The sequence below is a fragment of the Lipophrys pholis genome (assembly GCF_963383615.2).
Source record: "Lipophrys pholis genome assembly, chromosome: 13".
Classification (NCBI taxonomy): Eukaryota; Metazoa; Chordata; class Actinopteri; order Blenniiformes; family Blenniidae; genus Lipophrys; species Lipophrys pholis.
This window is the reverse complement of record NC_137632.1, coordinates 4106665-4124426: the sequence shown is the minus strand read 5'-3', so window position 1 is coordinate 4124426 and position 17762 is coordinate 4106665. Positions and strand designations below refer to the sequence as shown.

General features: G+C 43.0%; 3 protein-coding genes across 3 annotated transcripts in view; 2 read left to right on the top strand and 1 right to left on the bottom strand.

The window, feature by feature from the left end:
• The window catches only part of xpo4 (exportin 4), a gene marked incomplete at its 5' end in the record, with an annotated part of 67815 nt that extends 60513 nt beyond the window's left edge, over positions 1 to 7302 (top strand). Inside the window, 7 exons of the mRNA XM_080477828.1 lie at positions 186 to 272; positions 1125 to 1305; positions 1386 to 1507; positions 1785 to 1915; positions 3484 to 3601; positions 4391 to 4483; positions 6067 to 7302. Coding sequence (XP_080333954.1) covers positions 186 to 272; positions 1125 to 1305; positions 1386 to 1507; positions 1785 to 1915; positions 3484 to 3601; positions 4391 to 4483; positions 6067 to 6264 — 930 coding nt within the window. The 3' untranslated portion in view covers positions 6265 to 7302. The remainder of the gene's footprint in view (positions 1 to 185; positions 273 to 1124; positions 1306 to 1385; positions 1508 to 1784; positions 1916 to 3483; positions 3602 to 4390; positions 4484 to 6066) is intronic.
• A 2069-nt stretch (positions 7303 to 9371) lies between these two features.
• On the top strand, positions 9372 to 12709 carry eef1akmt1 (EEF1A lysine methyltransferase 1). The gene is made up of 5 exons (XM_080479030.1): positions 9372 to 9425; positions 9913 to 10064; positions 10473 to 10555; positions 11858 to 12147; positions 12234 to 12709. The coding sequence occupies exons 2-5, from the start codon at positions 9918 to 9920 to the stop codon at positions 12362 to 12364; spliced, it is 651 nt and encodes a 216-aa protein (XP_080335156.1). The 5' UTR covers positions 9372 to 9425; positions 9913 to 9917; the 3' UTR covers positions 12365 to 12709.
• A 1163-nt stretch (positions 12710 to 13872) lies between these two features.
• il17d (interleukin 17d) lies at positions 13873 to 17597 on the bottom strand. The gene is made up of 2 exons (XM_080479031.1): positions 16855 to 17597; positions 13873 to 15385 (listed from the first exon to the last, which is right to left on the bottom strand). The coding sequence occupies exons 1-2, from the start codon at positions 17175 to 17177 to the stop codon at positions 15064 to 15066; spliced, it is 645 nt and encodes a 214-aa protein (XP_080335157.1). The 5' UTR covers positions 17178 to 17597; the 3' UTR covers positions 13873 to 15063.
• Between the last annotated feature and the right edge of the window lie 165 nt (positions 17598 to 17762).

Sequence of the window (17762 nt, the reverse complement as noted above, 5' to 3'; positions counted from 1 at the left end):
GCAGTTCTCTAATATTATTAATTGTACTTTTTAACATTTTAGGTGTATTTTATTTAATTATTTGATTATAACAGGCTTCTTTGTATCTCAGAAATGTATTTTATATTCTTCTTTCTGTATTTCTTTTCCTTCATGACTGAAATCTCCTAATATTTGTGTCGCTGCTTTGTGTTTGTGTCGCTCAGGTTTACAGCAACACGCCGGAGACAATCAACCTCATCATTGAGGTTTTTGTGGAAGTGGCTCACAAGCAGATCTGTTACCTTGGAGAGGTGAGACTCGCCTGACAAGTTTAAAATATCTTCACATACTAGTTGTTGGACGTCTCACACCTGGTTTAAGAGCATTTCTTTTGTTTTTGGTTTGTGGGTTTGTGGGTTTGTTTCAGATAGTTGAAGCGCTTCAGTTTTTACTTCTTGTTTGAATAATATGTAATAGAATGTAATATAATACACTAATAATGCAAAATGAGCTCACGAGTAGCCAGCAGGTAAACATAATATATAATATTTGCAAAGTGTTTACAATCATGAGGTGCCAGAGTATGACATTATTAAAGTATATAGTACATTAGATAAGCACACATACATGGGTGTGAATGTAGATATACATAAATAGGATCTATAAGTATACGTTCAAATAATTCTAACTTAATTCTGTGTAATTAAGTTAAATCCACTTATGATTTGTTGCCATAATTATGTATTAAATAGTAATTTTGCGTGGCGCTAAATGAGTGTATTCAGCTGCAGTCTTGCAGGGATCCACAGTGAGTCATTGCAACTTGCACTGTAGTTTTTATTCCCATTTCTGCTCCAACTGCTCCCCTCCGGCAGACGGCAGAGAACCGCCAAGGCCAGGACAGACTGAGAAACAGCTTTAACTCCACGGCCATAATCAGATTGAACAGAAAGTACATCACTTATGACTTGATGGACTTATTGGTTGAGTGTGTGAGAGACTTTACACTCTGGCTTTTATACAAGTTTAAGACAGAATTAACACAAATCTTGTTCCTTGTTCTTGCCGGAGCTTGAAATAAGGACCACGGTTCAGGTTTTGTTACTTTGCTGCTTAAAACTTTGTCGAGTCTCAAAAGAAAACGCTCTGATTTCATCGTCCAGACAAAGTCGATGAAGCTGTACGAGGCCTGCCTCACGCTGCTGCAGGTCTACTCCAAAAACAACCAGAGCCGGAAGCGGAGCGACGCCACGGCCGAGGAGGACCAGTACCAGGACCTGCTCCTCATCATGGAGCTGCTCACAAACCTGCTCTCCAAGGAGTTCATCGACTTCAGCGACACCGGTGAGTCCTCCGTCCTCCGAGGGAGACGAGACCTCCGCCCGGTCGCCCCCAACAGCCTCAACTCACCCTGTGTGTTTCAGACGAGGTGTTTCGAAACCAGGACCCGGCGACGCCGGCCTCCAGTCGGACCGTGTCGGCGGCAGACGTGGTTCTTTACGGGGTCAATATCGTTCTTCCGCTCATGTCTCAGGACCTGCTCAAGGTAAAAAAAAACACACGGCGCTGCGGACACGGGTTCTCCGTGTCCGGTGTGGGAGTACGACTCCCGCTCACTGAACATGAAACACAATGCTACACACACACACACACACACACACATGCACACGCACACACACACACACACACACACACACACACACACACACACACACACACACACACACACACACACACACACACACTCCTCCTGTTGTGTGTGGTATAATAATCTAAATCCGTTTCATTCAGCTGATTCTGATCCCTTCATGTTTATTTCCCAGTTCCCGTCTCTGTGTAACCAGTATTACAAGCTCATCACTTTCATCTGTGAGATCTTTCCGGAGAAGATCCCTCAGCTGCCTGAAGACCTTTTTAAAAGCCTCATGTTCTCGCTGGAGCTGGGAATGACCTCGTATCCTCACATTTAACATTCACTAATGAGAAGAGAGTTGTTTATGCAGCCTTTAGAACCCGGTTTCCCTCAAGGTCAAGACTTAACCTGATGTTCCACATTTTCACATTAATAGCCAACTGAGTTTTCTCTTTTCGTCTCTTCAGGCGAGTCGACTTTTTTTTTTTTAACATACTTTTTTCTTCATGTTTCGACTGTTTTCTCATCTTCATCAGAACCGTCCTCCTCACACTGGTGGATGGTGTGTCCTTGTCCCGGCCCAGTATATGTTGTTATTTTCCCTTTTGCAGTGTTCTGATCAGGCTGATTTGAGGTTTTCCTGCGTGTCGTGCTCCTTGATTCTTGTTGGTCGTTTAGCGGCTCCCGTCTCACACTCCTTTTTATGTTCCTTTTTTTTGGCCTCCGTAACACCAGCTGATATAAAGAAACGTCATCCACCACCGCTGGATTTCCTGACGGGAGAACACCGTTGAAATATTGAAAACAAGCCTTCTTCCCTGAACAGAAGAAAAAAACAATACAATACAATAGGGATGTCCCGATCACACTTTTTGGCCCCCGATACCGATCCGATTTTTCAGAATTGAGTATCGGCCGATACCGATACTTTCCCGATCCGATCCTCACATTACTATTGCAAATATACACAATAGTCTATTTTTAGAGCAACTAAGATGTCTGAAGCTAAAAGCACTATTGGCAGAAGCTTTGTTTACCTAGAAATTATTGTAAAACTCACTTATTGAATCAAAATTCTTCTCTTTCTCTTTAGTTGTTGTTGTAAACTGAGGGAACATCCACACGACAAAAAAACGATCTTTTTCCTCCCTGGCCTTCTCCCAAAAAGCCGTCCACACCTCACTATGAACACGGCTCAACTCGAGGCTTCAGGGCATGTAGTACACACGCCAGGCCTTTAGGGGCGCTGTGACTCACTAAACACAATAAAAAATGCAGAAGAAGACAGACCACATAGAAATTTAGAAGTAATCTTCTGCACATAAACACATACACCAGTATATATAACTCTAGTTTTATAGGTCTATGGCCCCGCTCCGCCTGCTTCTAGCTTCTGCAGCTCCACCGGAGCTTCTAGTCCCTGATTGTTGTGGTTATTAGGGGACGTTTTTTTTTTTTTTTTTTAAGATCGGCGGGGTGATCGGCTGGATTTGCCGATCACTCACAAATCACCAATATCGGCCCCGATCCGATATCTACCTATCGGATCGGGACGTCCCTACAATACAATAATAAAAGGCAGAATTAACCTCATTGAACTCCAGCGAACAAGCTGCCTCCCATTCTCATGGAATCCAAGATGAGTTTTCTTTTGAGGTTTTGGTTATTGATCAGATATTCCTACTTGTTCCTCACATCCTGAACAGACGACCTTTCTCCTGCAGCCAGTCAGAACAATTTGACCTCCAGGTCTACAAACATATATATCAGACAGGATGAGTAAGTCTCCTCAGAGCTCCTCATGGCGGCCGCCTCCATCCTCGTTATGAACTAGAGGACAGTTAAAGTTGTGTCCGCCAGCTTGTGCTCCTTGACGAGGGTTTTTCCAGGATGAGTTCGGAGATCAGCCAGCTGTGTTTGGAGGCTCTGTCTCCTCTGGCTGAGCAGTGCGCCAAGAACCAGGAGAAAGACTCGCCGCTCTTCGTCGCCACCCGTCACTTCCTGAAGGTACCAGACTTCACAAAACCACTGCGCTGGGGGGGGGGAGAGAATACTGTAACGCATATACAGGTTCTCAACAAACAAAGAAGAAGTTTGTGTTAGTTTTAGTTGTTTAAAACACATAGAAATACAGGTTGAGCTATAGAAGTATGATGTTTTGTCACTGAAACTCTGCAAATATAATATTTTCTGGTATTTTATTTGATTGTCATATTTTGAAATACTGTATTTTGATCAAGAACACAAAGAAAAGTTTGTTTATTTATTTACTTTATTTATTTTTTGGAGAGAAACAACAAAAAAACACAAAGAAAAGTTTAAATTTAAAGATTATTACTGCACTATTTTACCGCTCGGTGAAACTGGACTGCATGTGGCCCCCGAACTGCAATGACTTTGATACCTTTGCTTTAAATATGAAATAAATATAATAAATACAGGAACTTCTCTGTTTGAATTTAACTATGTAGAGAATAAAGATTGTAATCTTTTGCAATGCATCCATTTGTTTAGTTCCAGGTTTAAACTTCAATATTTAAAGAAATAAAGACATTGCAGCGAATTGTTTTATCAGGAATAGACTGTTGTGAAGAAACCGAGTGTGCAGGAGGAAATGTACCTACCGACCTAAACAACTTTACTGCCTTGAAGGCCCAGAGCAAACATGAAGCCCAGATGTAGGAACCAAACACACTGTTGATTTATCACGGTTACATTTCACGCGTGTTTTCTTCTCTGCAGGAAAAAGCGTAATGGCGACGACACTGCTTCACCAATCTGTGTGTTTCTCCTCAGCTGGTGTTCGACATGCTGGTCCTGCAGAAACACAGCACCGAGATGACGACGGCAGCGGGAGAAGCCCTCTACACCCTGGTGTGTCTGCACCAGGTGAGCCGCTTCGCAAACCAAACGCTCAGATCTGAGGTCTCGCGTCGCCCCCTGGTGGTGTGCTGGGTTACAGCACAGCTTTACTCTGATGATCGGGGTAGTTAGAGTAGTTAGGGTAGTTAGAGTAGTTAGGGTAGTTCAGTGAGCCGCTCAGGCAAATAAATCTTTTTATAAATCAGTAGATTTTACAGATTATAATTATAGTAGAACATCAACAACGAAGACATTTTATTAACAGAAAGAAACCAAAGTAAAACTTATTGACTTCATTTCCTCTGAAAAGTAAAATTATTTCATTAAAAACATTCGTCTGAATATTTTCCTGATTAATTTTTAAATTCCTGAATTTATAAGAATGTTGATTTTGATCCTGATGTTTTTTCTGTGGTTCAAACATTTCTGACATTTTCTTTTCAGTAATAACTCTTCATCATCATCTTCTTCTTCCTCTTCTTCTGTCTTCTTTTTCTTTTTCTCTTTCTTCCTCTTCGTCCTCATCTTCTTCTTCCTCTTCTTCTTTGTCTTCTTTTTCTTTTTCTTCTTCCTCTTCTTACGCTTCATCCTCTTCCTCTCCTCCTCCTCCTTTTTCTTCTTCTTCCTCTTCTTTTTCTTTTTCTTCTTCCTCTTTTTCTTCTTCCTCTTCTTCTTTTGCTTCCTCTTCATCCTCATCTTCTTCTTCTTCCTTTTCTTTTTCTTGTTCTCTTTCTTCCTCTTCTTCCTCTTCTTTGTCTTCTTTTTCTTTTTCTTCTTCCTCTTCTTACGCTTCATCCTCTTCTTCTTCTTCCTCTTCTGCTTTTGCTTCCTCTTCTTCCTCTTCATCCTCATCCTCATCTTCTTCTTCCTCTTCTTTGTCTTCTTTTTCTTTTTCTTCTTCCTCTTCATCCTCTTCCTCTCCTTGACTCTCCATCTTTCCTCTGTTTACTTTATCATCATCATCATCACAGCAGCGTCTAAGTCACACTGCAGTGATGAAAGTTACACATGAAATAAATGAGGCGTATTAAAACCTGAATCCAGTGGAACCGTCACCTCACTGAGAGTTAAACTCTGAGTTTCTTAAACACCTTTTTGCCTCACAAGTACCACATTTTAGTTAAATTCCAGATGTTAACGACCTTTTTGTCCTGAATAGAATAGAAATACTTGATTAATCTCAGGGGGCAGATTATTTTAAAGATTTGCTTTGTTCATAATAAAAAGAACAGAAAACTGAATGTCAAATAAAACAGGATTACAATTAAATAAGTGATATTAAATATTAATATATATTGGCTTGACGGTGACTAATATAAACACAGAAAGGCTGAAATGACCAGAAAAACTGTTTCTAAATCGTTCTAGTGGAACAATAACAAGTTCTAGAGTCTTATGAAGGAAACGTCTCCTGTGGCGCAGGAAGTTGTAGCTTTGCTTGTTTATTTATCATCTTATTTTGTGTGTTTTAGTGTTTTAGTGTTTTAGTGAAATCTGCAGTAGCTTCAAATTGAAGTTTGTGTGAATACAAGCAGGATAGTTTACTGCGTCCTCAAACTGCTGAGGCGGCAGTTTCTCTTCCTTGAACTGACGATGTGTGTCTCTGCCAGGCGGAGTACTCTGAGCTGGTGGAGACGCTGCTGTCCACCCAGAGGGACGCCGTGATCTACCAGCGGCTGGCCGACGCCTTCAACAAGCTGACGGCCAGCAGCACGCCGCCCACCATGGACCGCAAGCAGAAGGTGGCCTTCGTCAAGAGCCTGGAGGAGTTCGTGGCCAACGTGGGCGGGCTGCTCTGCGTCAAGTAACCGCCGGAAACCCACAAGGCCTCCGATCACCGTCCCGAGACGGCAACCAATCAAAGACTGGCCCTGCTCCCCCCCCCCCCCCCCCCCCCCCCCCGAGAGAGAGAGAGAACTGTGTGGAGAAGACGGCCCGGCGCTGCGGCGCTGCGGAGCCGCCTCGCGTCCCAATTCTGTGGATTTCCGCCTTTGATTGTTTTTGTTTTCTTCTCCACATCAAACCCGCCTGCGCCGCCGTCCCTCTGGCATGACCGGCAGGCTCCGTGATGGTGATGATGATGATGATGATGGTGATGATGATGATGATGATGGTGGTGGTAAATGAACTGCTAAGCAGACAGACTGGGGAAGGTCTGTACCGTTGGACAGAAGCAGCTGAGCAGCGACCATCATGATGATCCTCACGACGATGGTGTTGATTCCCTCGCACTACTCACCCCCGTCCTCATGTGCCTCGAGGCTTCAAACACACACACACACACACACACACACACACACACACACACACACACACACACACACACACACACACACACACACACACACACACACACACACACACACACACAGTGATGTGAGGTTAGAAGTGTACCGTGAGCTGCTGACTCCACAGTTTAAATTAGAATCACTTTATTTTCCATTTTTTTTCACAACATGGAAGCAAAGCAGCTTTTACCTTTTTATTGAATCACGGGTCACAAAACGGCAGCGTGACGACTCGGTGGTGAACAGCAGCTCATTTTCCTCACGCTTTGGAAGAGGCGAATGTTTGTGAAACTTCAATGTAATGTTTACATCAAATTAACACTTTTTTATTTCTATTTTATGGAGGCCTGAATACGACTGCTAACGGCAAACAAGAACTCTAAAGATACAATCAAACAAAGACGCTTTTCCCGACAAACTTCTGCACATATATTTTTTTATCTTTTCATTCCAGAGACAATCTCCTTTTAACTCGAATTGACTTTTAGTCACTAAATCCTCACGTATTTAAAACTCTTGAGAAATCATCCCTTTCAACTTCTGTCTGCAGCGTTCAGTTTGGAGGAACCTCACACACACACACACACACACACACACACACACACACACACACACACACACACACACACACACACACACACACACACACACACACACACACACACACACGGTCACCCCAGTTGTACCCACAGTGCCTTTGTTCAGTTGGTGTGTGTGTGTGTGTGTGTGTGTGTGTGTGTGTGTGTGTGTGTGTGTGTGTGTGTGTGTGTGTGTGTGTGTGTGTGTGTGTGTGTGTGTGTGTGTGTGTGTGTGTGTGTGTGTGTGTGTGTGTGTGTGTGTGTGTGTGTGCGTGTGTGTGTGGGTTTCTTCTTGTGGGTGAATCATGTTACACATCATCTTATGAGACATTTCAACTGTGCCTGCCATTTGCCACGAATACAGCAGATGTACTCACACACACACACACACACACACACACACACACATGCACAAAGTGTTGCCATGACAACATGGCCTGCCTTCATGTTTTTATTTTGTATCGCTGAAAGTGCGGGAGGGGGGTTTGTTTGTTGGTGTTGAGAGAAAAACCAAAAGCTGATTGTTTTTCATAAGGTGAGAGTATTAGAGAGAAATACCTTCTAAAATGTAAAACTAAACGACTGAAGTGTTTTTATATCCTGAACGGAGTTCTACGAATTCAGCTGAATCGGGAGCAGCTTTCCCCGTGTTAATTATTTTTTTTTAGGTTTGATTTTTCTTTTTGTATTTGGATTGTAGTTGATTTTTGCGGCCCGCAGCATCCGGACTCTTGAATCGGGCCTCGGGAGCTTAGCAGGTTAGGTTGAGTAGTATTTTTCTACAGCAGCACGTTCACGGCGGTCACTCTTCAACACACACTGGAACGAGACGGTTTGGGTCGAAGGGACAGCAATAAGAAACCAAATAAAAAAAGGAGCAGAGCCACTTGCATTACGTCGGGGGGGACAGACGCCTCCTCGCTCACTATTCCCGTTAAAGTTGATGGCTGTTTTGTTAATAAAATGTACAAGTGTACATAAATTTATTGTATAAAATACTCTGGTCTGTGCCTTTTACTTCACGTGTGTTCTCTGCTACTAATCAGTTTGAATGCAGTTTGCAGCGACACCATTTTATTGAAGCAAAAGAATCACCTGCATGGTTTTAATGTGTGAGATTGAGGGTCAGCTGACTCCGTGGCTGCTTCACTTCATCTGTTTTTTCATTATTTAAAACAGGAAATTTAAATAACAGACACATTTATTAAAGTCTTGTATCCTATTTAGGCCCCAACTGACACCTGTTTATTATGGGTTTGTATTACAACTGTTAATACTTTATACTTGGATCATTCGGTAAGTATACTCATGTCAGCTCAGAATAGAAAAATATCTTTTACCGAGAGGAGAAGGCGGTAACGACTAAAGCACCATTACTTGAGTGCCTTTCAGCATGTATTTAGTTACAGCCATTTGCAGCATTGAACTAGCAACCTCTTGGAAATGTTGAATAAACAAACTGCTGATAACTGCAGGTATGATTCTAAATCCTCATATTTAGTAAAATGGTGCATTCATGTGGCTGGAATCTCTGAAGTTTCCATTTGGGAAAGATGCGTTTCCCAGTTGGGAGCAATCGCATGATAAGAGCATTAAAAGTTTCAGTTATATGAAAAATAATGTCCTCATGAATGTAAACCAGCAGCTGCATAAACACTGAACCTGTTCTGAGGATCTTCGAGGACCGAATGTTTTTATGTTCTGTACGAGAAGTAGGATTGTGAAGTCCATACTGTGACACACTGGCGTCACTTCTATCAGTGCAGATTGATGCTCGGATTCATAAATAACCTCGTGACAATTTGTCAGAAAGAATAATCTAATAATAATTTCAGAGCCTGATTCCCAACCATCTTCTAGTCTGTCAAGAAGCAGGTTGTGATCAACTATCGAAAACAACCAATTCACAATTTAGTGGTGAGAACGTGTCGCTTGAAAGATTTTTCCAGATTTACTTTTAGATTTTTCCGACTTCCCAGATGAGCGCCGCATTAGGGAATCCTCCTTTTTTTTCCCCGCGCAGGAGCCGTACGCATTGACGTCATCAATACGCGACGCTTCACGTGTTGAGGAGCTCCAGTGAGGAGTCCGGATTGAGATTTGGTAAATTCACTTTTCTACACGATTTCTCTGGATTGTTTCACTGGCAGCGGGAAGTTCTGACCAGTGAAGTTCATCCTGTCCCACGAGTTTATTTTCAGACCAGTTGTGTTTGTTTTTGCGGTAAAATAAGAGTTTGAACGGACTGACGTCCGAGTCCTCTGGTGGAGGGAAATCAGAGTTCAGAACTGAACGAATCAACAATTTAAACCATTAAAGTTTAAATTCAGTCTCAAGAGAAACAGCAGAGGATTCTTCTCATTGTGTCTGCTTTCTTTTGTTCCCTGTTTGACCTGCCAGTTTATAATTCCATGAGAACATTCAATTCGGTGTTTGTTTTTCACCTTAGTAATACTTTAAATACAGAATACTCCAAAGCTAAACATGTAAAGTAGATAACTTCTTCTGCTGTTACCTCTGATGCTGCACAGAATTGTGTTATACAATGGGATGTGTGTGTGTCCTCCTCTTCCTCCTCTTCCTCCTCCAGAAGCGATGAGCGACAGTGATGAAGACGTCCCCGCTCTGTCTGCTCACACTCTGGCCGCCCTGCAGGAGTTTTACCAGGAGACCCGGACGGGTCCAGACCTCAGCACCGAACCGTCAGACCAGTTCAGCGTGGGGGCGGTGGAGGAGGACTGGGTGGGTTCAGGTTCCCTGGACTTAAAGACGTTTGTCTCAGTCTGTGGAGCTCATGCTGGGAATGACAGCAGATATCCAGTCATGTTGGACCATCAGCTTTAGGAGTGATGGTAACTGTCGGGTCTGAGTTCATTATATTGTGAATAAACATTTAGAATCCATCAGATGTTTCTTTAGTATCTTGATGCCAATTGAAACTAAATTATTCAATCATAACATATATTAATTTCTGATGTCAAACAACCAGAATGTTTCAGAAATGTTCCGTTCAGGAGTCAAACATTTCTCGTCTCACTGATTTCAGCGTTGTGAACGGAACCAAAGAGGAAGAAGTGACGGTTTTCATGTCGACCACCGAGTCGCCAAAGCTCCGTCTGACACTGACGCCTGTGTTTGTGTGTCCGCCAGCGGATGAGCCAGTTCTGGTACAGCGATGAGACGGCGGCCCGGCTCGCCGAGGAGGTCGTACGAGAGGCCGGGGAGGGAGGCAGGTAAAGCCCAACAACTACACCCACCAACAGGTATTTTAAAGTTCAGAGGAAGAGGAGGGCAAACCCTTCCTGAAACAGGCGTTAACACTCCATAGCGTAAACACTCCATAGCGTAAACACTCCATAGCGTAAACACTCCACAGCGTTAACACTCCATAGCGTAAACACTCCATAGCGTAAACACTCCATAGCATAAACACTAAGCACACAGTATCCTGAACCTCCTTCATTCTTTGGGACAAAGATTTGACAAGTTGACGTCCTGGACTGGATTAGAACATGAAGTCTTCACTGCTTTTTAAAAACTAGAGTCACATTATGGAATAATAGTGCAATATGTAATAAATGTTTGTTTTTGTGTTTTTATGCTTCGTATCATCTCTAATAATTACATAACATAATGCATAATGTGTTGATGTCTTGCAAAATGTCAGTAATAATGTTAGTGGAGCTTTTGTTTCTAGCTTGTGACGACATTCTCATTATGAATACAAATACTTTTGATTTAGGCTTCAGCAATAAAACATCATACTGGTTTCTAAAAAATAAAAATAAAATCCTAATTAAGCTGTAAAGCTTAATTAATGTTGTCCTGATGTTTTCATGGCTTTTCAAATTAAAACTTCAATTTTATTGATTTATTACATAATGCACCAAATTATTACATTTTCTTAAAAAGGAGAGCGCCCGCATTTTGTAATAACTGTTGCAATATGTAACAAGTTATTACAAAATGCAGCTTTATTACATATTGAGTTGAAAATGTATTACATCATTACATATTGCAGTATTGTTACATAATGTGACTCTACACACCTACATTTTGTAATAACTGTTGCAATATGTAATAATGTAACACATTTTCAGTAGAAGTAGTAGAAGTTATTACAAAATGGGGCAAAGTTTGTTACATAATGCATTTAAGAATTTTATAACAAAATGTAGCATTACTACATATTGAGTTGAAAATGTATTACATTATTACATATTACACCGTTATTACATAATTTGGCGCTACAGACCTCAAAGCAATTTACATGAGAACAAGATATATTCATATTACTTTTTTTATACTTGATACGACAAAGTTTGTTTCAGCAAATTAGTAAATTATTAAAATCTGAATTATTTGTCAAAGATGTACAAATCCCACTTTCCTACTGGGAAATTCCTAGTTTGACCATATTCAGATGTATTTTTGTCTCTAGGAAACAATTCTTTGTTTCTCTTAGAGTGAAAATGGAATTTGTGGCAACGGAATCCAGATGTGCTCTGCCAGCTTTGATGGCTGTTTTCCTCCAGGGTAGCGTGTGTGAGCGCGCCCAGCGTTTACCAGAAGCTGAAGCAGGGTGTGGTCGGCGGTTCGGACCGAGTCTCTGCCGTGGTGCTGGAGTACGACCGCCGCTTCGCCGCCTACGGCGAGGACTTTGTGTACTACGACTACAACGAGCCGCTGTCTCTTCCGGCCGGCGTGGCTCCTCGGAGCTTCGACGTGGTCCTGGCCGACCCGCCGTACCTGTCCGAGGAGTGTCTGAGCAAAGTGTCTGAAACCGTCAAGTACCTGAGCAAAGACAAAGTGCTGCTGTGTACAGGTACGGGGAACGGGCCGGGCCGGGCTCTGCCGCAGCGGCGAGGTGGTGTTAAACAACCTAACCTCTTTGTCTTGTGGGTCCAACAGGAGCCATCATGGAGAACCTGGCCAGGGAGCTCCTGGGGGTCAGGAAGTGCAGCTTCTTACCAAAACACAACAGAAACTTGTCCAACGAGTTCCGCTGTTTCGTCAACTATCCGTCCCGCCTGCTGTCCTGAGGAGCCGGACTGCCGCCGCAGGCGGGGCGGTTAACCAACTCTCTCATTATTTATGATTTTCCAACCAACAGAAGACGGTTTTCAGCATTTATTGAGTTTGATTTAAAGATTTCAAAGTGAGGATTTGTGGATCACGGACCTTTGCCTCACATGAAATACTTTCTAAAATGTTAATAGGAATAAAGATTTACTTGTTTTGGTTCAAAGTTACATTAAGTATTTAATGTTTGGGCTTTTTGCTGTGGAATGTTTTTCTAATTGTTTTCAATTCATCAACATGTAACATGACTTTTCTGTACCTTTCATCATTTTCAACCCGTCGGTTCTGATTAAATTCAGTGCAAATGAAGACGTGTGTTACCATTGGTGTATGAGTGTGTACATTAATGTAACAGCTGAACTGCAGTATTTGTGTTTAGTTCTGTGTCCTCTGGCTTCCTGTGCAGATTGATTGATTGTTGACTCTACATGAGCTTCAGGTTCGAGTGTCTCTGAGGACCGGGGGACGTCCTAAAGCTGTAATATACATCTCACCAGGGAGTTTTCTGAAGTATTGTCCCCTTTGGAAGCTTCAAATGTGAAGTAGAACGTCCTCTGTACGACCCACAATCTACAAACAGACTGAATGTTTGGCAGAGGAACCATTTCATGACTGTCTAAACCCACAAAGCCTCATGGGAGCCTATTGGACTCTGAACTCTGCCTCCCGGGACTAACCCGGCCTTTAGCCCGTTTTAATGGACTGAGCAGACAGTTGACCTGCATTAGATTCATCCTGCTGACGTCACTACGCTCCAGGTAAAGTGTCTTTATGTGGCTGGTGACAGAAGTTTGTTTACCCTCGACATGCTGAGACAACGTCTGATCAGAACAGACCTCCTGGTTATCACCAGCGTGCAAACAGAGCAGCTAAACTCTGGTCAGTTTGAGTAGAGTGGCTGTTTCCAGTGAATCTCCATGGGAAGGTAAACTGGGGAATTTTGGAAAAAGTTTTTAAAATCGATTGTTTTGTCTGCATAGATTCAGAATTGTCCACGTCGACATGGTAGGAATGATTAAATTCAACTCCCCTAACAGTTTTATGTGGTAATTGTAAGTTAAACATTAGTAATACATCAAACTTGTTCAATATATTGTCACAATATATGAATATATCACACATATAATTTCCCTTTTAAGAGCCAAACTTCAGAGGAGAAAATTCTCATCATTTCTCAGGTTTATTCCCACGACAGTTCCCTCGTTTCTCCATCTCTGCGTTTCCATGGCGACACTGGACCTCTCTCCTTTCACCCCTCTGTACAGCTGCTCTCAGACCAGCCCAGATGTGGAATCTGTGCGATCCAAGCTGAAGAGAAGGATCCTCGATGGACGAGGGGTCGACTGGATGGATTACTCCTCAGAATGAGGAAGAGGCTGGTGGTCCTGCTCCTCATCCTCACGACTCCAACGTTCAAACCTGTATTTCTCTGCTTCCTGCTGGATTTGACTTTTTTTTTTTTTTTTTTCATGTCTTAATTCAATAAATTTGTTAAAACCTGATGTAAATGTCGAAGCCTGCTGCTCCTGAAGGTGGTGGTCATGTGGCGTACCTTCATCAGTTTCAGTGAAGCTGGATTGTTTTACCTGAAGCTCTGTTCATCGGGCGGTGGGAGACTGAAGCGTTCAGGATGTGGGAGCAGATTGTTCAAGGATAAAGTTTATAAACTCTTTCAGGTGAGAAGTCGGGTCTTTTCCCATGTTAGAAACACGAGCCGTTTTTTCTTTTTGCTCCAAATCATCTGACGAGGGGAAACAGTTTATCCTGAAAGTCCAATATTTTCCTGGAAGCAACATTTTATTTGATCTTTTGGACAGTTTGTAAAAAGTTTTCAACCTTCTCTTTGTAATGAAACGTATAAATCATATTTAATGCGACTTGCTGGCGGAAGCTTGAAGCTGGTCAGAGTCTTTTAAGGACAGTAGGTGGCAGCATCGATCAGGTCAGGTTTTATTCAGAGAAGAGCTCCTATATTTTATCCTCTACTCATCAATCAGACCCAGTTTTCTCATGTGGGGCTTTCTGGGGACACGAACCACTTTCATCTCCCAAAGACAAGTCGTTTTATAATTCATGGTTTATTTCACCTAAAGGGAGGAGTGCTAAATTATACATTCTCAAATTACTGTGTTTAATATATATTTGCTACTACCTGCTATGTTTTTGTTTCCTTGAATGTAAGACCAGGAAGTGTTGAGGAATACTGATGTATAGTTTCTGCTTCGTTTAGAATTTATGTGCAACAAAACAACATTCCTCATAATATCGTCATCTTTTGCTGTTGCGTGTAATTTGCACATATTCTGACATGAATCCATGTGGCTAATAATTAATATTTGTTTTTGTTTCTTTGCCAATAATGCATATTAAATGTGAGACACGGCAGCACCTCATGTTGCATCGACCAGAAGAATTCTGATATTATTCTTTTATATCTTTATAAATTGGAGCTGTAAAGCATTAAGATCACCAGTGAACCTCCAACACATATTTTTGGACCGAGGGAACCCACTGGACGACAACAAGGTGGAAAAAACAGCACAGGAAGAACATGCAAACTCTCCACAGGGAGTCCTCCAGCCAGGGATTTCTCATTGTGCAGCCGCATGTTGTTTTCCAATCCTCTCAAATGTTTGTGCAAAACTCAGTCCTGCGTCCTTCACTCTTTCTTTGCGCCGGCCGGAAGCCGCCTGGCTTTGGGCTGACCTCTGTCCAGGCTCTGGTTGCCGGCCTGGCCGTCTCGGTCCTTCTCCACCCGCGGCACGCAGGTGCATCCCACCGCGACGGAGACGTAGACCTCCGTGTACGAGTGTCGGCCGCCGGCGCAGGAGCCGGTCCTCCGTAGGATGACGGATGGAGCGAAGACCGGAGCGCTGCGGTGCAGCTCGCTCTCCTCGCCGTACGGCCCCGTCAGGCAGCCTTTGCACAGGCAGTAAGCCTCGGGGATGTAGCGGGGATACCTGGCCGGGTCGTAGGAAATCCTGGAAACAGATATTTATCTTTATTTCAATCATGCAGTTCATATAGTTCATCTAATCAAGAGCGTCTGCAGACAGTTTGGGACCCGAGAAAAAGCATGGCTTGTGTGTTTTAGAAAGGTTCAGTGTTTACACTGCAACGTTCTGAAAACGACTTCCATTTACACTGAAAATCCAGAAATGCTGAAAACAATGTAGTTTTTCATGTTTGGCCACTAGTGGGTGCTGTTGTTTGTTTGTAATGAAACCACACACACCAGAGCAGAGAATAAAACTCAATAATCATTAACAACGGACACAAAATGGGCATTCTAGTGGCCACACCACCAAGATGGATTGTTATTACGGTGACTGTCAAAATAAAACTACCAAGTCCACGAGAATCTGGCCTGGGAGTCATGACACTCTGGAGGAAACACAATTCTTATAGTCCATCTACTGAGCATGTGCAGAAGAGGTATTTACTACAGCTGTGGTGTGCACGTGCAGTAGCAGCAATTTCAGGTCCCGTTTACGCCACAACGAACACCAGAAACACCCGCAAAACTTTCTTCACTTTTCGGGGGTCCGTTTATACGACACCAGTGTGCGGCTCCACTGTGTCTACAAAGTTCTTAACCCGGCTCCCAAGGTGGAAAGATTCTTTCATGTCGCTATTCCCTCCTATAGAGACATGACGTCAGAGGGATTGTCAAAATTGTCTGAAAAATACTGGGAAGAAGGATGAAACCTCTATAATCAGCTGAAAATGTCATGGAATGGTTACTATCCTAAGTTGTAATTGAAAAGATAAACTTTAAAGGTGCGTCAGTCTCATTTTAAAGGTTCAACATGTTTTGTGGCTCCAGGTAAATTTGATTTGTTGGAAAAAAAAACAAAAATGGCTATTTAGGTCATAAAGGTTTGAGACACCTTTTATTTGTTGTTTGTTCTTGTTTGTAGTCATTTTAGAAGTTTGTAGCCTTTCTTAAAAAGTCATTTTTGCAGTTGTTGTCCTTTTAACTATCTTAGTTGGATAGTCTTTTTTGAAAGTAAGCCAGGTGGGCAGATAAAATACCATAAATAAGTAAATAAAAGACATTAATAGGATGAAAACAGTTTTACATATAATTTTCAGAACGCTTCAGAGAACCAAGAGAGGAGCTAAAACATAAGGGGTGGAACAATACACGATTTAATCGTAGATCACTATGAAAACATAATTTGTATTTTGTTTATTGTTCAATAGTTACAAAACTAAACCAAGACATTAATTGATCATAGAGAATTTCTGTTATAATTGGCAGCATCCTTTACTTTTTAAACCACAATGCCAGATGGAACTTTTTTGTTAAACGATCATTTCTTACTTTAAAAGAAGTCATAAACACGAATGGTGATTTATAAGAAAGTGCTCAGTTAAAAAAAGCTCAGTAAAGTGATCCAGTGTGTTTTGGTGACGGTCTCAGAGTTTGCGGTGCAGCTGCTCTCACCTGTAGGCCCAGGGGGAGACGCTGAGCAGGTTGACCGGTAGACGGGTCTTGCTGTCCGTCGTGGCTCGTGCAGCCGTCGGGCAGGTCATGTTGATTTTGTCGCGCGGCTCCAGCTGCAGCGCGTGGTGAAATGCGCTCATCACTCCCACCGAGAGGCGCCCGAACATCTGCTCCAGAATCTCCTCCGGCAGGTCCAGGCAGGACCGGGTCCGGGTCGCCTTCTTGCGGACGCGCACTGCTTCCGCCGGGAAGCTGTGCAGCATCAGAGCCACGTGCAGCAGCAGGAGGAAGAGGAGGAAGAGGAGGCCGATGCGATGTGGCATCGCTGCGCGCTGTTGTTGTGCCAAAATGCGCACGGAACGCACAGCGTCCAGCCTTCACCCCTTTTAAGAGCTGTAGCAGAGTTTAGAGCGCAGGTTACGTCAATACACTGGACGCTTGTGTCCGGCCAGCCTCGTGTTATTATCCAGCCAGTCGCGTGTTTTGTAAAAGCAGCTGCGCACAAACTGTCCAGAGTCCGGACGATGGAACCGAGCCGCGGGCGCACCGCCAGCTGAACCGCGGGAACATGTTGGCACAGCACATCCACTCCTCTCGCCAGGAATAACTATCCTATTAGAATTATAGGAGACTGTGAACACGCCAATAATGCTTATTCCGTCCCACTTTTCTTCAGTTGATTTGCGCGTAAAATCCGATGGATTCGTGCGCGCTTGACGCAGGCGCGCAGGCTGAATCACACTGCAGCGCAGACAGAGACGGTCCAGTATTTATCCTCCCAGATCCTCCTGACGTGAATCAGTGGGAAGTCCAAACTGTTTTCTGGATCCTGGTTCTTCAGTAGACGCACCCAGATCAACTCACGGGAACACAAATACAGATTAACACAAATCATATGTGACTGCTAA